This window comes from Juglans microcarpa x Juglans regia, chromosome 8D (genome assembly GCF_004785595.1).
Source record: "Juglans microcarpa x Juglans regia isolate MS1-56 chromosome 8D, Jm3101_v1.0, whole genome shotgun sequence".
Lineage (NCBI taxonomy): Eukaryota > Viridiplantae > Streptophyta > Magnoliopsida > Fagales > Juglandaceae > Juglans > Juglans microcarpa x Juglans regia.
The window spans coordinates 30,309,064-30,331,814 of record NC_054608.1 but is presented as its reverse complement, the minus strand read 5'-3'; the positions used below and the strand labels follow the sequence as shown (position 1 = coordinate 30,331,814).

At 39.9% G+C, this 22,751-nt stretch overlaps 1 protein-coding gene across 1 annotated transcript; it reads left to right on the top strand.

The window, feature by feature from the left end:
* The first annotated feature begins 1,053 nt into the window (after window positions 1–1,053).
* Window positions 1,054–20,183, top strand: LOC121242712 (ERAD-associated E3 ubiquitin-protein ligase component HRD3A). Its single transcript, XM_041140647.1, has 6 exons — window positions 1,054–1,711; window positions 2,275–2,766; window positions 14,746–14,961; window positions 17,832–18,155; window positions 18,279–18,521; window positions 19,741–20,183. Exons 1-6 carry the CDS (start codon window positions 1,148–1,150, stop codon window positions 19,960–19,962), a joined length of 2,061 nt encoding a protein of 686 aa, XP_040996581.1. The 5' UTR covers window positions 1,054–1,147; the 3' UTR covers window positions 19,963–20,183.
* Window positions 20,184–22,751: the final 2,568 nt, after the last annotated feature.

The window sequence follows — 22,751 nt, the reverse complement described above, 5'->3', positions numbered from 1 at the left end:
CGTAGTTGTTTGGTCTATACTTACATGCGGTACCATTTTGTGGTAACGCAGATTTCGATGCAGATCCTGCTGAGGGTGAGCCTGAGGATTCGGCTCCGCCCGAGGAGTGATCTGGGATCACTCGTTTTGGTTTGAGACTTGTAAAATATTTATTTTGGATGACTGTATAATTTTTAATCATTTTTACTGATTGTTTAAATTGTATTAACCATTCTGGTACTTAGTTGACTTAATTATTCGCTGCGTTGTTTATTGTACATTGTTGCATGTACACACACTTGACACTATCGTTAGGATGTGTGACCCTGTTGTCACCATCCTGGCGTCTCGATTCCCGTGTCTCCTTACATGGGGGTCGGGGGTGCCACATGGAGAAGAGGATCGTAAACAATAACATTTGGAGAGTGGGATGAGATGAAAATTTTGTAAATAGTAGTAAGATAGTTTATGAATAGTAATGAAATAGTTTGAGCCAAACATTTTTTGAGTTTTGAAAAAAGAGAGAGAAAAAACTGAATAAAAAATATTATAAAATTAAAATATTGTTAGAATATAGTTTTATAATATTATTTTTGTTTGAAGATTTGAAAAAGTTGATTTTTTTTTAATGTTTTAAAAATTTGTAATGATTAGTTTGAAAAAATTACAATGATTAATTTAAAAATTTTATATTTGAATTATATTTGAAAAGAAGGTAGGATGAAATAAAAATTTTGAGATGGAATCTATTTCCAAACAAGGCCTAAGAGCTTATAGCGTTTTTTACAAGTATCTTATTTCATTCGTCGATTGTAATAAATTTTAATGGTGTAAACTTTCATAATTATTAATTTTTTTTTGGGTTTCTTTGAACAATCATGCATAAGTATTCCTATATTTTATGTTTACTCTCCTCTCATAAAGTTTTTATTTACCTATGAAAATAAAATAAAATGAGTTTCAATAAAATAAAAAGAAGATGTAATTCAATATCTGACATGGCAAAATGTGATTGGCCAAGTAACGTAAATTGAAGTGGCAACCAAACATATTTATACGTGTGAAATCCACCAGTCCAGAATTTCACCCTCACACACCCTCACCGTCCGGCGTCAGTGTCGTAATCCCTTTCTTCCTCCTCTTCCTCCTCCTCCTCGTCGACGAAACGATGCGTATCGCAACTCTGAAGCTCTTACTCTCTCTCCTCATTCTCTCTCTCTACCCTCTATCTCTCACCGCCCGACCCTATATCCTCATTCTCTCTGAAGATGATATCAAAGACACTTCAATCTCCTCCGACGACTCGCCCGACCCCACTCGCCTTGACAATCCCGAGTGGGATGAATTTGGCGAGTCCGACTCACCCCATAAGTCCGAGGACGAGCTCGACCCCGGCTCTTGGCGCCCGATCTTCGAACCGGGCTCCTCTTCGGCTGCCGGCTCGTCCGATCCCGTCCCTGAAAACGATGCTCTGTACATCTCCGGTGTTTCGAAGATGTTATTGGCGGCGAGCTCTGGCGACGCGCGGTTGACGGAGGAGGCGGTGGGGGAGATCGAGGCCACCGCGGACGAGGGCAATGCGCACGCGAGGTCGGTGCTAGGATTTCTTTACGGATTGGGGATGATGAGGGAAAAGAACAAGGCCAAGGCTTTTATGTACCATCACTTTGCTTCCGAGGGAGGTAACATGCAGTCCAAGATGGCCCTTGCGTATACCTACTTGCGCCAAGATGTGAGTGCTTCATAGTTCTAGAAATTTCGTATTTTCCTTTCAATTTGTGAACTTTTGTGGTTATGCAATTGTGTTCGCATAGGGACTGATTGAAAAAAGAAATTGATAAGTTCATGAATGAAAGCCCTAGGCTCAACTTGGTTGCTGGGAAAAGACCTCGAGCTTAGTGGTTCAATATCAAAGATAATACGAGTATTTTTTTTTTCTTGTTGTGTTCCCTTTCTTTATTTTCCTCACATGTATCATCTACCAAATTGAGTTATATGGTACATTTATATTTGGATGTGCAACTGGCTCTTGAAATTATTTAACACAAAAAAAAAAAAAAAAAACTAAATTTTTTTTGATAAGTTGAAAAAAAAAAAAAAACTAAATAAACGTTTCAAATCTAGCATATTCTTTTAAAATTAAATTTTGTCTAATTCTAATCATCGTTGAGGAAAATTGTGTCCAGTAATGTATGGCAATTTAGCTCTAGTAATAATGGTTTTGGAGTTCATGTCGTAAGGCTATTCTTCTTGTTAATAATTTTCTGCCAACTGTTTTATCTTGACTATTTGCAGATGCATGAAAAAGCAGTGAAACTTTACGCCGAGTTAGCAGAAGTAGCTGTAAACAGTTTCTTGATTTCAAAATATTCTCCTGTGATTGAACCGATCAGGATCAACAATGGGGCTGAGGAGAATAAGGAGGCCCTAAGAAAGTCCAGAGGGGAGGATGATGAGGAGGTCCAGATTTTGGAATATCAGGCATTGAAAGGGAACGCTGGAGCCATGTACAGGATTGGGCTGTTTTATTACTTTGGGATGAGAGGATTGAGGCGTGATCATGCCAAGGCAATGTCGTGGTTTCTGAAGGCTGTGGAGAAGGGGGAGCCGAGGTCAATGGAACTTCTTGGGGAGATATATGCTCGGGGAGCTGGGGTTGAGAGGAACTACACCAAAGCGCTTGAATGGCTTACCCTTGCATCCAGACTGCAACTTTATTCGGCTTATAATGGGATGGGGTATTTGTATATCAAAGGCTATGGAGTTGACAAGAAGAATTACACCAAAGTAAGATTATCTTGGTTTATTGATTTAGGGAACATTTGGATATAGAGTTGAGATACAGAATTCTCAAAACTTCACATAATTTCATTCTCAAACTTCATTCAAACATAAAATACCTTTCAATTTCAAATTTTTAACTTTTTCATCTAATCATTACCTAATCATTATCCTAACACAAAAACCAACACAACTTTTACAAACTTCAAAATAACAATAATATTAAAAAATTATATTCAAACAACTTTTTTAACTTTATAATATTTTTATTCAAACTTCTTTACTCTTATTTCTCAAAATTCTATAAAACATCTAACTCAAACATTTCACTACTATTCACAGAATTCTAAGATATTCCAAGTGTCCAAACGAGCTCTTATATGCTAAACTTTACATGTTTGTCTATACTCTGATTATGGACTGAGTTGCTTAACTTGCCCCTCCTACTCACTTTTTTCTCTACGTTGTTATGTCTTTCTCTTTTCTTTTTTTCTTTTTTTTTTTTTTTTTATAGGTAATAAGTAATTGTATTGATAAAGATAGGCATAGCCTAAGTACACCGGAGGTATACATATGAGTATACCAAATTAAGAACTAGAAATTGTTATAAGGAAATCATGGAAGCTGAGATCATTTAACTCTGAAGCAATGGCTCACATAAATAAAGTCTTCCAAAAAAAGCTCTTAAACTCCTCCGAGGAGCGTTGATGATCCTCAAAGAATCTACCATTCCTTTCACTCCAAATACACCAGAAAATACAAATAGGTGCCATATTCCACACCGCTACAATATGTAGTGTCCCTGTGATCCCTCTCCAGCTAGCTAGTAATTCCACCACCGTTCCTGGCATTACCCATGCGACTCCCTAATTGCTGAAAAAGTAAGTCGATATGTCTCTTGCAAAATCACAATGTAATAGTAAATGATCTACCGTTTCTCCACTATTTTTACACATACAGCACCAATCCGTAATTATGAGTCCACGCCTTCTTAAGTTGTCCATGGTTAGTATCTTCCCTAAAGCTGCTGTCCAAACAAAGAACGCAGCCTTGGGAGGTGCTTTACTCCTCCATATGTTCTTCCAAGGAAAATAGGGTCTATCCTGAGCTGAAAGAATGTCATAAAAAGAGTGTACCGAAAATTTCCCATTCTTGGAAAGCCTCCATTCCATCATGTCGTCAGCTGGACCCGCGGTAGTGATGTTATATGATAAGCTGAAAAAATCCACTAGCTCACTCACTTCCCAATCTTGTGCCTCCCTAATGAGATTAATGTTCCACTCCTGTGAACCTTGTCTAACCACCCTCACATCAGCCACCATAGCTTCATTTTCTATTGCAATTCTGAAAATGTTAGGATAAGCATTTTTGAAGGCCATATCTCCCACCCACACATCATTCCAAAAGCTGATTTTACTGCCCTCCCCCAAACACAGCCTAGTATTATTCGAGAAAGTCCCCCACCCTTGCCTTATGTGCTTCCACAACCCAACCCCATAAGCCCCCCTCCCCTCATTAGAACACCAACCCCCCCTTGCACACCCATACTTCGCATCAATTATCCCTTTCCATAAGGCTTCCCTCTCATGATTAGAACGCTACAACAATTTTCCTAGTAGAGCCTTATTAAAGAATCTAACATTGCGAACCCCCAACCCACCAGCGCTCAAAGGAGTACATACTTTATCCCATCCAACTAAGTGAAATTTAAACTCATCCCCTAGTCCACTCTACAAAAAGTCACGTTGGGGTTTCTCAATTCTGGATGCAATGCTTACCGGGAGGGGAAATAAAGACAAGAAGTATGTGGGAAGGTTAGATAGCGTGCTCTTGATAAGTGTGATCTTTCCCCCTTTCGATAAGTATAACCTTTTCCACCCGGCCAGCCTACGCTCTAGTTTCTCTAACACCTCCTCCCAAATTGTCTTGGATTTAAAATTTGCACCCAACGGAAGACCAAGATACTTTAACGGCAACGAGGAGACCACACATCCCAATGAGCTGGCCAACCCACTAATATTTCTCACCGCACCCACTGCAACCATCTCCGTTTTAGCAAGATTAATCTTTAACCCAGAAACCGCTTCAAAACAAAGTAATATAGTTTTTAGAGATTGAATATGTCCTGCATTATCCTCGCAAAACAACAACGTATCATCAGCAAACAAAAGATGAGAAATAGTGATGGAGCCATGGTTAGAAGCCCCCGCTGAAAAACCTGAGAAACCCCCCCCCCTGCTACAGCCGCCGACACCATTCTACTAAGTGCCTCCATCACGAGGACAAATAAGAGTGGTGAAAGTGGATCTCCTTGTCGTAGTCCTCGTGAACTATTAAAGAAGCCCACCGGGTCCCATTTACCAAAACCAAAAAGCGAGCCGTCGACACACAATGCATTATCCACCCCTTCCATCTTTCCCCGAATCCACATCTACCTAACAAACAAACCAGAAAATCCCAATTGACGTGGTCATAGGCCTTCTTCATGTCCAACTTACATAAAATACCTGGTACCCCCAACTTAAGCCTGCTGTCTAGACATTCATTGGCTACAAGAATTGAATCCAGTATTTGTCTACCTCTCATAAAGGCATTTTGAGACTTAGAAATAATCTTATCCATTACTATGCTCATCCTATTGGCAAGTACCTTGGCTATTATCTTGTATATACTGCCCACAAGACTAATCGGCCTGAAATCTTGCACCTCTCCATGGCACCCACCTTTTTAGGGACAAGTGCAATAAAAGTAGCGTTTAAACTTTTCTCAAATTTTTCAAATGAGAAAAATTCCTGAAACACCTGCATGACATCTCCTCCCACCACCTCCCAGCAAGTTTGAAAAAATGCCATAGTAAAGCCGTCTGGACCTGGCGTTTTGTCCTTGTTCATTTTTCTGACGACGAGTCATACCTCTTCCTCTTCAAATGGTCTCTCCAACGAAGTCATGCTGTTTTGATCAATGGCCTCAAAAATTAGACCATCCACTTTTAGCCTCCATTCATGGGGTTCTGTCAACAATCGTTCGAAATGTACAGCAACATGATCTTTAATTACGGCTTGATCTGAGGATATACCTTCATCTACTGTCATGGACTATATGGCATTAAACCTCCTGTGTGAGTTTGCAACTCGATGAAAGAATTTTGTGCATCTATCCCCCTCCTTGAGCCACAAAGCTCTTGACTTTTGCCTCCACGAGATCTCTTCCATTAATATCAACCTTTCTAACTCGGATAATACTTCGCCTTTGCGTTCATTCTCATCTTCAACATCCTCCAAACTTTGTAGTTCTTGTAGGAGATTTTTTTTTTTTTTTTTTTTGTAATATTACATTTCCAAAAATCTGTTCATTCCATGACTTCAAATCCATTTTCAAAGCTTTTAGTTTTCCAGCCAATATCTTACTTGGAGTGCCCTCTAGTTGATATGAATTCCACCAGTGCCTAACCAGTTCCACAAACCCTTCCGTCTTTAACCACATATTCTCAAATTTAAAAGGTCTTCTCCCCCTTGGAATTCCTCCACAGTCTAACATTATAGGAAAGTGATTAGAACATACCTGTGGAAGTCTCTTTTGGCATACATCTGGAAATTATGTTTCCCATAAGGAAGATATGAGGAATCTGTCCAGCCTTGACCAAGCTTGGTTATTAGACCACGTATAATCACCTCCCATAAGAGGAAGGTCCATAAGTTCTAGCTCAGATATTAAGTCAGAAAATTCCACCATTGCGTGATTATTTCTCCCCTCCCCGGATCTTTCATTGGAAAACCTTGTCATATTAAAGTCTCCACCAATGCACCAAGGAACCTCCCAACAAGAACATAAACCAGCCAGCTCATCCCAAAGCAAACGTCTTTTGCTATCTAAGTTAGGTCCATACACCCCAGCAAAGGCCCATACAAAACCATCTATAGTATTTTTTTAAAAACATCCCACTGAGTATTCTCCCACAAATTCTTCCATATTCTCCACCACCATTTTGTCCCACATAACCAATATACCACCCGAAGCCCCCTGCAAAGGTAAGTATGACCATCCTACATATTGACAACTCCAAATACTCCGTATGGTTTTTCTTGTAATAAGCTTCAGCTTCGTTTCTTGCAAACAAATAATGTCCATCTTCCATTGTCTTAATAAGGATCTTATTTGGAGGCGTTTGTTAATCTCATTCAACCCCCTTACATTCCATATCAGAATTTTTGGCTTCATTTAACAACCATAGCAGCCCTCCCTTTATTCCTACCACGACTTGCACTCCCCTCCTTACTGTCATAATTAATAGACCAATCCAGCCGCTGCAGTTCTCTGTTTCTTTTTGGCCTTGCTTCCTGTTGATAATGGCCTGCCTCAATGGCTGTTAACAATGCCCTAAATTGATCTGCATATCCCACGCAAGAAATCCCCACACAACTCTGTAATTCTTCCATCTTTTTCATAACCCAATCTGCAGGTAAAGGATGCATAATTCTTATCGGAGAGGGATCCTCCCCTGCAGGCTCTTCAGTCTCGGATTCAGCATTGAATAAAACAAAGGAGCCTTCACCTTCCCCCTCCCTCTGCTCCTCCTCCTTTACAGTCACCAGTGTTCCCATATCTTCACTATCAGACCCTTTCTCACCCTCCCTCCGCGTGTTCTGTATTGGCCCGAGATTCTTTGGTTCTTCAGTCTCGGACTCATGTGGTATTTCACCAGCATGATCCCTTCCTTCATCTCCTACCTTACTTCCCAAAAATTCCCCCTCTTCCATTTCCAGCTCCTGCAAAACCACCATAGGCCCAATCGGCTTACTTATTTTTTTTTCTTCTTCCTTCGGCGACGGCATCGACTCTGACACGCGACCGGATGACTCCCCACGGGACGGCGACACTTTCTGTGTAAGTGGTGGCTCCGTCATGTGCGTAGACGCCGTCGTGTGAAGCCCTGTTAGGGACCTCGGTCTTGTCCTTAACACTAAGGTCCACTAGTTTGCCTTGGTGAAGATGACGACCGAGTGACCTTGCCAACTTGCTTGGCCTTCCATAAAATGATGGTGTTTGAGTGATGGAATGATGATGTATTTGGGTAGGCTAAGTGTTTAGGCTATGACAAATCAGTGTGGGTGGCTAGACTTGTTCTTGAGTGAAGTGCCAAGATGATGGAGGCTAGGGTGGAATGGATGAGATGAGGTTAGGGTTCGGGTTGGAGGCAACTAGGGTTGCCGTGGACTATGATGGAATTAGGGTAGGCGTGGTCTTGGAAGATTGGCTTAGGATTATGGGTGATTGATGCAATGGGAATGGCCTAAGGTTTACCCTTGATGTTTGGGCCACTTGGATGGTGATTTGGGTAAGTATGGTGTAGTGTAGCTAGGGTTTTGTAGGGTGGCTAAGATGGATTTCGAGATTAGCAAGAGATGGCTTAGGGTTTGAGTTTAGGATGATGTTAGGGTTTGGGAATGAGATGGAAGAGTCAGGCTAGGGTTTGGTTGGCTTAGGAATGGATATGGTAAGTTTGAAAGATAGAAGGAATCTTTGTGTGAATAGGAAAATTTGAATTTGAATTAAGATGACAAGTCAATAGTTGACTTAGAGTGATTGTAGGAAGAGTGATTTAAGGAATTGAAGAGGATTTGCAATTCTCTAAATTAAGGGATTGGATTTGGGATTTGAATTTGAAATTGAATTGGAGGAAGTCAAGACTCCTAAAAGGAAAGAACCACCTTAGGGAGCCTTGAGAGATTTTAGGAATTGGATGAGTGATTGGAGGGATGGAGTGATTCTAGGGGAGTTCTTAGAATTATGGGATTGGATTGGATTGAGTCAACTTTCCTTGAATTAAAGAAGTTGCCAAAGAGGACTCTTGATGGATGGCTAGGTCAATGGATGATGGAGTTGGCGCCACTGGGGTTTAGGGTTTGGTGTTGGGAAAATGATGATGGGCGGCTAGGTCAAGTCTAAATAAGGCAAGTAGTAGCCGAATTGGACTTTGCACCAAGGGGGGAAGTGTGTTTCCGCTAGGCTAGGGTTTGAAGAGGCAAATCAAATATGGAAAGTGACAAATAATGTGTTGGTCGACTTTGGTGGCTTGGATGGATTGGAAGAGCAAAAAATATGAAGAACACCAATAACAAATGAAGAACACTCAAGAGCAAAAGCAATAATACTTAACTATTTGAATGAACCAAAGAACAAATAAGATAATTCAAAACTTGGTTCACGAATTGCACAAGAATTGAATAAACCTCATATATTGATAAACACAACTTAGATTCACGAATTACACCAAGTTACAAGAACAAGATAGATAGATTGAACCACACCTATTCACGAATTGCAAAGTGTGATTCTCTCTTTGGGATTCACGAATTGCACCCAAAAAGTCCAAGTGCTTTAGCACCGAAAGATGATCTCAAGAACAAAATAGTCTACCCACTAGGAAATTTGCCAAAAGATATGAATGCAAAGACTAAGGGTCCTATTTATAAGGATTACAAGTTGGAAACCCCCAATAGGTCCCTTGGAAAATAAATAATTAAATAAAAATTAATAATAAAAAATAACATAGTTGGCATGGGCCAAATTGACCCATGGCATGCATGAGCCCATGGGTGGGCTAGGCTGGCTGTTGGCATGTGGCTGACAGGGACCTAGGCTGGTTTGGGCGCTAGCATGGCCCAGGCAAGGGCCTGGGGCACTGGGGGCATGCTGGGGCGCGCTGGGCTGCACATGTTGTGCGCGCTGGCCATGCTGAATGGGCTGGTTTGATCACCAACCTCCTTGGGCATCCTGGGCATGTCAAGGCAGGCCCCATGGCATGCCCGTGGGGCTATTTTGGGGCTGTCCAACCTTGTCTTGACTTGGCTAGTGGCTTGACCATGGGCCACAAAACATGGGTTCCTACCAAGCCCCCCGTAACGCCGATATCATTTCGGCTTTTGGGTCTCCACACCCAATACGGGCCTTCCTCCTCAACTGGGCCTTCCAACTGCCCAACTCCCTTCCCCTTCAACACCCCTCCAACGGGCCTTACTCTTGACCCAAGCCCACCCCAGCCCACGCCATTATCAATTAATAATCCGCACCGTTTTACTTCCTACCCCCTACCCTCCACTCCACACCTTTTCTTTCCCTCCTCTTTATCCTCCTCTATATACCGAATTAAACCAAACATCTACCTCTGCAACTCTCCCACTTGAGCCTGCATCTCTGCCAGCACCCGAAGTATTTCTTCCTTATTTGGGCAAACAGCTCCCCTGCCATCAACCCCTCTATGTTGTACCTCTGCAAAAATGGCAACCTCACGCCTGCTAGGATTATGTTAGGGACCCCGGTCTTGTCCCTAACACTAAGGTCCACTAGCTTGCCTTAGTGAAAATGACGACCGAGTGACATTGCCAATTTGCTTGGCCTTCCACAAAATGGTGGTGTTTGGGTGATGGAATGATGATGTAATTGGGTAGGCTAAGTGTTTAGGCTAAGACAAATCAACGTGGGTGGCTAGACTTGTTTTTGAGTGAAGTGCCAAGATGATGGAGGCTAGGGTTGAATGGAAGAAATGAGGTTAGGGTTTGGGTTGGAAGCAACTAGGGTTGCCGTGGACTATGAGGAAGATTGGCTTAGGATTATGGGTGTGTGATGCAATGGGAATGGCCTAAGGTTTACCCTTGATGTTTGGGCCACTTGGATGGTGATTTGGGTAAGTATGGTGTAGTGTAGCTAGGGTTTTGTGGGGTGGCTAAGATGGATTTCGAGATTAGCAAGAGATGGCTTAGGGTTTGAGCTTAGGATGATGCTAGGGTTTGGTTGGCTTAGGAATGGATAAGGTAAGTGGGAAAGATGGAAGGAATCTTTGAGTGATGAGGGAAGTTTGAATTTGAATTTGAATTGGATGAAGTCAAGTCTCCTAAAAGGAAGGAATCACCTTAGGGAGCCTTGAGAGATTTTAGGGATTGGATGAGTGATTGTTGGGATGGAGTGATTCTAGGGAAGTTCCTAGAATTATGGGATTGGATTGGATTTTGAATTTGAATTTTGAATTTGGTAAGAGTTGTATAGGGCTAGGGTTTGATGGGTGGCCGACTTTGGTGTGGTTGGATTTGGAAAGTGGAATGGGCGGCTATGGGAATTTGATTGAGTCAACTAGGGTTCCTAAATTATAGGAACACTAGTTTGGCAAGTGTAGTGGGCGGCTAGGTCACTCCCAATAAGGCAAGTAGTTGCCGAAATTGAGTGGGACTTGGCAAGGGTTATGTGTTTCGGCTAGGGCAAGTTTGATGGAGGGAACAATTTATGGAAGGTTTGACAAACTTATGGAAAGGATGACAAACACTAAGGTGGTCGAAATTTGTGTTGGTTTGGATTGAATGTATGTATTGGAATGGATGACACCAATGAACAATGGATGAACACTATGACTGAATGGACTCAACAAAGAATATGAAGACTCTTTTTATGATTTAAGGATATTTTGTTATGCAAGAAAATATATGAACAAGATGAAGAACATATATGGACAATGATAGATAATGGATGAACAAGATAATACTTCAACTATTGATTCACGGATTGCACAATAATTGAAATAAACCTCATATATTGATGAACACAACTTGGATTCACGAATTACATCAAGTTGCAAGAACAATATAGATGGAATGAACCACACCTATTCACGAATTGCAAGGTGTGATCCTCTCTTTGGGATTCACGAATTGCACCCAAAAAGCCCAAGTGCTCTAGCACCGAAATATGATCTCAAGAACAAAAAGTCTACCTACTAGGGAATTTGCCAAAAGATGTGAATGCAAAAACTAAGGGTCCTATTTATAAGGATAACAAGTTGGAAACCCCCAATAGGTCCCTTGGAAAATAAATAATTAAATAAAAATTAACATAGTTGGCATGGGCCAAGCTGACCCATGGCATGCATGAGCCCATGGGTGGGCTAGGCTGGCTGACAGGGCCCTGGGCTGGTCTGGGCGCTGGGGCGCTGGGCCTGCGCGCGGGGCGTGCTGGGGCGCACGCACGGGTGAGGCGTGCGCCCGCGGGGGCTGGGGCGCTACGCGCGCGGGGCGCGGGCTGGGCGTGCTGCGCGCTGTGTGCGCTGGGCTGCGCGTGCTGTGCGCGCTAGCCATGCTGAATGGACTGGTTTGGTCACCAACCTCCTTGGGCACCCTGGGCATGTCAAGGCAAGCCCCATGGCATGCCCGTGGGCCTGTTTTGGGACTGTCCAACCTCGTCTTGACTTGGCTAGTGGCTTGACCATGGGCCACAAGACATGGGTTCCTACCAGGTTAGCAACAGGCGTCGGTTTGAGTTTCTGTAAAGCCTCCTTATACGACTGCGACGAAGGTTGAGCTACCGACGTCGCTGCCATCTTCATTGAGGCCACTCCAATGTGACGGCCTCCTCTGCCCTCCTCCTTCAAAACCTCCACCATTTTCCTCCACCCATTCCCCTCTTTACCTTCAGGAATGATAATGCAGTTGCGCCGGCCCCCCTGTTTGTATTCCACCAGGGCCATGAAAACCCCTTGTGCATTGGAGCTTCTCTGAGCTATGAAGCCCCTATCACCTTCTCTGTGTGCTAAGTAAAAACCCTTTCTCCCTGACTTTAAGCAATCCTCTAGTGCTTTTGTGAACCACCATGCCGTGGCTAACTCCAGATGAAGATTCTTAACCCACTTCTATCCCCTCTCAGTAATATGCACCCATCTTCCCTTCCTTACTATCTCAAAATTTTTTAAATCAATACTAACAACATTCAACGTACCCATGTTCTTTCCCACACTTTCTAGAATCACACACTCAGTCTCCCATGAACAGAGGTGAAAAAGTGTGATCACAGAGCAGTTACAAGAGCAAATAGCCAAGTTGTATTTTTTTTCCACTTTATTTAGAGAGCAATAAACCATTTTGTCTTTCTCTTTTCTAACAAATTACTCTTTTCTCTTTCTCTATTTTATTAAACTCTGAATCGAATTTATTCCCATTGAAGCTTTTTTTTTTTTTCAATTATTATTCACATGGTGTATACAGTAGATACATCTGATTAGATCATTTCTTAAAAGCTAAAGTTGGAACAACATTCGTATGCAAACATCAGTGGTAACGTTCTAAAAGGGGAGACTCAAGCTCCTGCACAGTCTTCTTGTTTCTTGTTTACTCTAAGCTTCTGCTAATCCTCTCTCTCTCTCTCTCTCTCTCCCAAATATTAGTTTCACTTTGTTGGTTATCAAACCGACCTTTCCAGCACAATAGAAGGTTCATCGCCCGTTGTGGAATTACCTATTTGAATCTGATAAGGCTAAAGACAGCTTGCCTTAATACACTAGCAATGTCATCCTCAAAGAAGAAATGGTCCACAGTTTTTTTTTATCCTTATGCACATACCACATCAATTTATCACTAACACATCACCTCCTTAAATTATCCAGTGTTGGAATTTTCTCTAACACTGCCACCTCAACAAAGGAAGCCGCTCCCAAATGAGCTTTACTTCAGATATTCTTCCATGAGCTTTCGTGGGGAATAACTGTGTGGTGAAGTGATTTCACTTCAAATACCCCTTGCTTGGAGGGTGCCCAACATAACCAATCTTCTCACCCTGCTCGCAATTGAACCAAGCACAAGCGGGCATAGAATGAAAGAAAGAGACTCATCTCCCAATCACGTGTCGATCTAATACATTCCACTTCCCATTGGGTGGAGCCATCCAAATTTACCATATTGTTAATTAGTATGACACCATTTTTTCACCCTTGACAGAGAATAAATTGCTTTTTAATCCATATCATAAGGATTAGCGCCACTATATTTGAGCTGAAAGAGCACTTGCTGCACTTTGTTTACTAGTAATTCATGCTATATTTTTTTTTTAGAAGTACTAATAGCTTGTAATAGTTTTTTTTAATAAATACTAATAGTTCATAATATATCATCTAAAAAAAAAAAACAAATAAAAAAGCAACAGGTTTGGAAGGAAAGAATTTTTTCGAAAATCACATAGTTTTGTTAGTTGGTTAGTAAAGATAATAAAAGTGAACAAGGTGAGCCTGGTAAAAGCTCTATGGACATACCATGTGTATTAGTACATGTCAATATGTTTGGTGAGGGGTGTAAATTGCTCTGCTTACATGTCCATTGTTTAGGTGAGGGCGTGTTAAGTTGCATTGGATGAAAGTTTATTTTGATTTACATGTCTATTTGGAGAGCTTGGTGTTTATTTTGTTTTACATGTAAAATAATTGTCTAGTTCATGAGCTGCTACATGGAAGGGGTGGCCAATGTCTGTATGTTTGTGATATAGCATGCATTTCCGTTAATGGGAATGGACATATGTCCTTGGCACCTTATGCTCTTTGATCTAGTTCTCCACGATGTCATCATCTCTTCTCGCATTGATGCGCAAAAAATCTCTGTTGCTTTTCTAATAATTTAGTCAATCTTATGACAGTGCAAAGATGCACAACCCAAATACACAGGAAATGTGCCGGAGATAGCACCCAATTAATGAGAGGATAAAGAATAGAAATTCAAAAGCTCTACTGAGGTAGAAAATCAATAGCTATTAAGAGCAGTCACGTCTGTTCTTGGTGTCTTTTAACCAATATATGACCCTTTTTGTTTCTTTCTTTCCTTCCTCAAACATATATTATATCATATGTTTCTTTTCCCAATAATTTTGAAAGGCTCAATTATGTTGCTTGTTCACCTGCATGAAAAAAATATGCATTTGAATTTTAAAGATGGTCTTTGAGTTTTCTTTCTTTTAACCTTCATTTGGGAGCTGCAAAGCTGTTCTATTACTTCTACTTTAAGCATTTGCTTACCTTTCCTTGACCAATGTTTCATTTCTTTGTCCTCACTGATGTATACTCCCCATCAAAAACTGATGTATACCTATAAAAAAAAAAACTGATGTATACTCAAGTGGTTTTAGGTCTATTGGTAGGGTAATTTCAAATTATATGCCACGAACTAATCCTTTCCATTACAGGCAAAAGAGTACTTTGAGAAGGCTGCTAATAATGATGATGCTGGCGGCCGCTATAACCTAGGAGTAATGTATCTAAAAGGGATTGGGGTAAAGAAGGACTTGAGGATAGCTTCTGAACTGTTTATGCTGTCTGCTAATATGGGTCAACCAAAGGCATTCTACCAGCTGGCAAAGATGTTTCATACCGGTGTGGGGCTTAAGAAAAACCCTATAATGGTAAATTCAGTTTTTTTTTTTTTTTGGGTTTGTGTTTATGTTTAACAAATTTAATAATTTACTTACATTACAACTAAGCTTCTTTTTTTCTTTTTCTTTTTTGTATCGTTTAACAAATATCTCTTTCTGTTTGGTGGTATTCCTGCTCAGAATTGTTAGAAAATCTACTCTTAAAAAATGTATTATTAGAAAACCATATGATGAGTTGACATCATCTTGTGTCAAGATTGGTTGTTTGGGGTACCATGATCTTACAAAGTAAGTATAGATTTCAATTACTGGCATTAAAACTAATATCATTTTCCACACAATTGTGATTTGTGAACTACCACCTAACCCTCTCCAAGCAGCGAAAAGGTTCACTATTCTTTTAGGCATGGCCTAAGCCAAACCAACCTGGCTGAAAAAATCACTCCATAAAATACTCGCCAACTTGCAATGGAGTAAAAGGTGATCCACAGATTCCCACTCTACTTACACGTGTAACACCATTTAATCACAAAAACTTACCTTTTTCATAAATTAATCTTTCCTAGAGAAGCTGTCCATGCAAAAAATACTACTCTCAAAGGTATCTTAGTCTTCCAAGGAAATGGATTATAACCATGGGGATAAGGACATTTTAAAAAGAGCAAACCTTGAATATCCCTTTCTTGGAGGGATCCCAAAGGAGCTTGTCTCCACCTCATCTCAAATTAATAGAGTTTAGTATATTAAAGAACGCAGTAAAGGCTTCTATCTCCCAGTCATGAGCTGCTCTAAGGAAGCTAACATTCTATTGAGGGAGATTACCAGAAATCTTCAAATGGTCTGCCACAGCAACATCCTTCGCAGGAACAACATTATACACATCTAGGAAAGCTTCCTTGAGGCTGTCCTAGATGTGGATATAATTGCAGCTTGGGGATTTATAGTTGGTTGAGTCATGGGCATACACATCAGAAGGATGGTCCTTTGTGCTTGATGTGGAGTATCTGGCATAGTTTCCAAAACTTGGAGATTGCAAAAGAACTTTGTCAGAGTTTAGAACTCATGTATAAATCTTTGTATGAGTGGACTGATTCATAAAAATTCTAGCGTTGAGTTCTTTATGGATTCTTATAGTTCTTGCTTAGTTATGCCCCTAGCGTTTATCAATAATACACAATATCTTTACTTATCAAAAAGAGGGCCCTACCACCACACCACACATCATTCCTAAATCCAATTCCAGCTCCATTTTCTACTTCAAATCTAATTTGATTAGAAACCTATTCCCAGCATTTTCATTTGTTCTTCCATAATCCCATCCCATAAGATCCTTGGATTAAAACACAACTCACCCCACACACACCCATATTTAGAGTCGACAATTGACCTCCACAATGCTTCCATTTCATTCTGATCATGCCAAAGCTACTTCCTCAAGAGTGCACAACTAAACAATAGCAGATTCCGAACTTCTAAACCAACTTCAGAGATTGGAAAACATACTTTATCTTAGTGGACCAGTGAAATTTGACATCTTTGCCTAACCCACCCCAAAGGAAGTCTTGTTGTAGCTTCTCTTGGTGGTTGGCCATGCTAGATGGAAGTGAAAATAGAAAGACAAAATATGTTGGCAAATTAGGGAGAGTGCTCTTAATCAAAGTAACAACTCTAACTATGGTATTCATTCCCCTAAGTTTAAGGTTATTTTCTTGTTAGAGCGAGTCTCATTCTCTTTCCTATTTTAGGAAAAGTAAGAAGTTAAAAGAAAGGCGGGAGGTTTATGTTTTTCGTCTGCTAGAATAAGTAATGCTATAAGCAAGAATTTGGGAAAATAAAAATTGGCTCAAAAAAGTTGAAGACTAATTCCTGAAGGAAGTCATCCTTCAAAAAATTACTCTATGTTGTTACTGATAAATTAATAAATAAATTGCTCCATGTAACTTCTCGTTTTTTAAGAAAATCTTCAATTACTTATAAAAAAAAATCTCTTTGTAACATCTGAGGAGTATAACTTAAGTCACATGGAAGAACATGCTCGTCTGAACAAGCTGTAGATTGGCCTTGGAATGCAGTTGGTTCCTGATCTAAAATCTAAATGCAAACATTAATTGGGTCAATGACAAACCTGCTAATGGATTGGATAAGTGCTAAAAAGTACTACTTGCATACATATTTGAGCTTAGTGGGAAAAAAATAGTTGCATATATATGTAAGTACATTTTTAGTATATTGGTCGGATTTGGGATTTTAATACTAATTCAATTGGTTGGGTTTGGATAGTGGTAAATGCATGTGGCATGTAGAACAGGAGGGGGGATCGGCGGAAGGAGGGCTCTTAGTTGAAATGGTTGTCTCACTTTTCAGTATGGAACATCTAACCATATCTAATTTTAATGCTATTTCAAATAGAATGATAATCATTTTATATGTGATATTGTGAAAGTAACTTGTGAGCTCATTAATTAAAAAAAAAAAAAAGGTAACTTGCGAGCTCATACTGATAATAAGATATTTGGAGAGACTGACTTCTTTTCATTTTCATAAAGTATACCAAGACTCTCTCCATGGACAAAATTGGCGCTTCACAAATGGAGTTGTTTCTTTTTTTGATAACCAAGAATTCTTTATCAAAAACTTCTTATAAAAAAAAGTAAAGCACAAAAGTCTTGCGTAGTTAGAGACAAAAAGTTGATATTTGAGTTGCATTTAAACTCCATATAGTTATTATGGAAGTTATTAAGATGCCTAACACTTATAGATCTACCCATCTACGATTGAGCTTGGAGACAAAAAGTTGATATTTGAGTTGCATGTACATTCCAATTAGTTATAATGGAAGTTGTTAAGATGCCTTACACTTGTAAATCTACCTATCAATAATTTGGCTTATTTGATTTCAGGCAACTGCATTATACAAATTAGTTGCAGAACAGGGACCATGGAGTTCCTTGTCTAGATGGGCCCTTGAATCGTACTTAAAAGGTGATGTGGGTAAGGCATTCCTCTTGTATGCAAGGATGGCTGATCTAGGGTATGAGGTGGCACAGAGTAATGCTGCATGGATACTTGACAAATATGGCGAGCGTAGCATGTGCATGGGAGAATCTGAGTTCTGCACGGATGGAGAAAGGCATCAACGTGCACATTCTTTGTGGTGGCAAGCTTCCGAGCAGGGTAATGAACATGCAGCATTGCTGATTGGAGATGCCTATTACTTTGGTCGGGTATGTATCACAGGATGAAATAGGCCTCTGTGCGCTCAAGGTTCAGGATTATGATTTCAATTAACGGTCTAGGATCACTCCACGATTCCTCAACGTTCTATCTTTCCCCTCTTCTTTTCTTAGGGTACTGAGAGGGACTATCATCGTGCAGCAACAGCTTACATGCATGCCAAATCCCAATCGAATGCACAAGCCATGTTCAACCTCGGGTACATGCATGAACATGGCCAAGGACTTCCATTGGATCTCCATCTTGCCAAGCGATACTATGATCAAGCCCTAGAGGTTGATCATACGGCAAAATTGCCAGTTACACTTGCCCTCGCAAGCTTGTGGATACGAAAGAACTATGCAAGTAGTTTCCTGGTGAGTTTCCTTGTCTGGTTTACCAGCTTGCATTCTTGAAGCTCTAATTGCAGTAGATTTTGATTTCTAAGATTAGTATAGTGCTCCATTTAAGGGTGGCAAAACGTCTCGTAAAAGATCTTACTACTGTGCCCAATACCCCCTGGGCCCCATTATGAGATATACTTGGTCCAAATATTGAGATTAATAGAAAAACTCTGCAATAACTAGAGTATTTCTATGATTATTTTATAACATTTCAAATTCCTTTAACTTGCAATATCATGATAAATTAGGTTGTCTATTTTAGGTGAAGGAATTAGGCCCTCTCTGATAAGAGGAAGGAACATGATAATTTGGTTAAAAATACTTTCATAGGTAATTAGAAAACCCACAACCTGTGAAGATGGTAGCAATTCTAAGCACGACTTTTTGCTAGTGCCCAGTTTACAAAGTTTTGCACTTACTTCCTCTTTCAGATTTTTTCTTTTCTTTTTTCCCTTTGCACATTTTTAATGCTATTATGGTAGTTATAAAAAAAGATTTATTCTGGATGGATTCGAAGACAAGTTGGGCACCATAAAATGTTGGGCACTGAAGGGGTCAATAGCCGGAATCGCCACCACCCACAGACCAGGTAGCCCACAATAGAAACAGAGATGATGATGAAGCAAAAGGAGAGGGGACGAATCTTGGTTTTGCATCTTCCCAGCGGTTAAGGATCTTCAAATCCATTGGTGGTGGCAGAAGGGGGAGATACTGTTGCCGCAGGAGAGCTCCTGAGGCATGGTGGGGGTGATCATGGCTGCCTCAGTCACTTAGAGCTATTTGCCTCCGTAGATCCACCCCTCTCTCTGTTTTTTTGGGGGAAGGGGGTGATCGGAGGTAATATCGGGTGACAAGGGGATGGGGGGAGGGTTCTGTCAGTCGGTTTGGGGTCGGTATGTGGACCACCAATACCAACAGGTTAGTAGGTGTTGGGGTCAGACAGTATGGTCGCCCAATGCCAGCTCTATCTGAGATCCTCCTCCCTCTTGGAAAATCAAAGAGGAAAAAAAGTGAGAATTTGTTTTTTTTTTGTTTTTCTTAACTGGTTGTCCAATCTTAAGAGTTTACTAATGTTAAACATTGTTTTCTTCTTTGTGCTTGGTACTGTCAATTATAAAAATCAAGAGCATTTATTAGTGATGAATATTTTTGCTGACAATGAATTATGGGGTTTGTTTCATGTAAATCCTAGGTCCATTTGATTGATTCGCTGCCTGAAGTCTATCCTAAAGTAGAAGCATGGGTGGAAGATGTGCTAATGGAGGAAGGAAATGCAACCATACTGACACTTTTCCTTTGTCTCCTTACTGTCCTTTATCTCCGTGAGCGGCATCGTAGGCATGCTGTTCCAGCCGCTGCTGAGGTGGCTGTGCCACAGAACCCTAATGAGCATGGTGCACCTGCACCCATTTAATTCCATGTATTCAGAAACTACAGGGTTATTTTGCTGTCTCTGTTAAACGAGGATATGTAGGTATATGTTTTAGGGCACATTGTAGCATAGCGTTAAAGTGATATGAGCTCTGGTGCTTGAATCTATTTTCTTCCGTAGAAACGAGTGCAAAAGTTGTACTTGTTAGCACAATATTCATACTGTTCTTTCATATTATAAAGTGGTGATTCTTTTGGAGAGCATCACAAGGCGCAATGTTGCAAGATCCACGCATGGGGACTCAATTGTCCATCAGAAACTCTCTCTCTCTCTCTCACTCTCACTCTCTCTCACCTTCCTGTTCTCTTTTTCTCATCTACTGCCCATATCGGACAAGCCTCAAGTCTATGATATATCAATACTGCTATGTTCTTTTTATTATTTATTGGCACCAGATGTCCGAGAACAGCGTCTTTACTAATTCTGAGAATGCACAAGCCCTTGGCAAGAAGTTTTCCGCAAGTGCACAATACTCCGACTTTGGTAATTATGGAACTTTACTTTCTCCCATATTTTCTTACTTTTTCTTCACCCTCATTCTACGGCATTTAGGTTTTATTGTTCTCGTTGATATAATTCCCCGCAACGCTTAGATCTTCACCTTGAGATCCTAACTCGAGAATCTATATGCCTTGTTTGATCATTTATTCCTGAAAATCAGAAGTCTAATTCCGATTATAGTAGTATTAGCTTTTCTTCTCCTATTTTTCTCTTATTTTTAGAGTGAAAGAATTCACTATAAAATTAGTAGGTGTAGGTGGCGAGAGGAGAAGTTTTCTAACAGGGAATGCATTTAACAATATCAAGAAAATCTAGCGAGACTGGGCTATGAAAAATTGACATGTATTTTAAGAGACTCATGGTATTCTTGACATTGGGGCTGATTTTCCAATATGTTGTGAAGTGGCTATTCTACATAGAGAAAGTCTACTTTGCCTCCCTAATTTGACACCTCTATTTGACCCCTAATCAAAATTTATTTATTTATTTTTTTTACTTAGTGGTTAAGGAAGTAATTTTAAGTGTATTGGTATATTTTTTTTATTTTTTAAATATATTTAAATATGTTAAAAAATGTGAAAAGAAAAAAGAAAAAAAAAAAAAATTTACGCTGGGCGGTATGCCCAGTGGTCAAAATGGGGCGGCATTGTAGCCACCCCCTTCTACATAACAGTAATGATGTCCAAGAAGTCTCCTTCCAGGCGTTACGTTTTCTTTTCTTTTTTTTAGAGAGAGAGAGAGAAAGAGAGGCATCATGTTATTAATGGATTCCAAAAGCTTTGGTTTATATGATCACAAGAAGAGCTGGTTTTGTAGTTGGATCATATTTGGCCAATGAGTAATTCTACTTATAAGCTGATGTGAAGAACACACCGACATAATAGAATTTAATTTATAAGAGATTTATATTTTAGATTTTTCTTATAAATCAAATTCTGTCATATCTGAATGGTATATTTTACAAACCGGCTTATAAATAGATTTTTTCAGAGCCCAACTCCATCTAAGTTAATAGAAGATGGCAGTTCTCATGAAAAAATCGATGACATAGAAGTTGACTGGAAATTGTTTGTTCTCCCAACCCAAATTCTGTTTATCAAGTATTTAATGTTGCTTTAGAGACCCACATGAATATAGATGAATTTTGTAAGACTATATACTGTTGATCTCTTTGAGATCTATGCCCTAGGGTTTGAATAAAAACTTTTTTTGATATAAATCCTATTTTCTTTTCTTTTAGCCCTCTTTTCAATCTCTTTTCTATCTTTACCATGCTAGTTTAGGTGTTCGCCCTTGGGACATGCTTCAACTTAGATCATTATTTCCCCCAACATAAAAAAGCTATAGATCATCTTAGCATTCCTAATAATGTAAAATGCACAGTACTGCCATAAGATGGCATATCTAAAATATATTGGACAGGTAATCAAGTGACTATTTCAAAGACAATGGTGCATATTTTCTTAAGATATTTGATACCAATGTTAGGGGAATCAAGTTTGTCAATTGAAATATCATTGCCAAACTTGGCATCTTGTATTAACCAAGAATGGAAGATAGATGTATTTATTCATTTCTGTCTCTGACTAACCTTTTTCATGCTGATATAATATACTCTGATGAAGTTAGCAGCTCTATTAAGTGCTGAGATGAGGGGCTCGTCATATACATGGTCTCCTCCAATATAGATTAGGTTTTTCAGCTTTGGAAGAGAGAGGGATATATATATATATATATATATATATTTATATGTCTGTATTTCTAAGGTTTCAAATGGTTCTCCCGGAGGTACTAACATGGGTATGTTATTCTCTATATATTCATGTGTTAAGATGCAATAATGGTACACAAAAGTACATTAATAATGAAGACCTTAACATACCGGCATGATATGAAATAACTGAACAAGTCAATTAATATGAATTGTGTTCGACTTCAACAGCAACACTTGAATTAGTTGAGGACTATGAAATGCCCACTCGCTTTCTTCGGCCACTGGTTGAACAATCTCTAGTCAAGTCCTGTTAACACTTGTGACTGAATCTTGTTAACACTTGTTTTTCATTCTTTATAAAAAGAATGTTATACACCTTGCTGCCATGAAATTAAGAGTCATGACGAGCCCCTCATCAGCAGAATAAGTAAACGTTGTCAACAAAGCGGAAACATCCAGCCATTCTAGACTCAAGTCCACTAGGAGACAACACTCTGGAAGACAATGTCAAGCTCATTGGTGAGAGACACCTCCAGACAAGAAGGGTAAGAAAGAA

Bases quoted from the DNA above. Each gene is read 5' to 3' on its own strand.
- LOC121242712 (XM_041140647.1), top strand. From the start codon at position 1,148: ATGCGTATCGCAACTCTGAAGCTCTTACTCTCTCTCCTCATTCTCTCT. The intron at 1,712-2,274 runs GTGAGTGCTTCA...GACTATTTGCAG, and splicing joins ATACCTACTTGCGCCAAGAT to ATGCATGAAAAAGCAGTGAA. The intron at 14,962-17,831 runs GTAAATTCAGTT...ATTTGATTTCAG, and splicing joins TTAAGAAAAACCCTATAATG to GCAACTGCATTATACAAATT.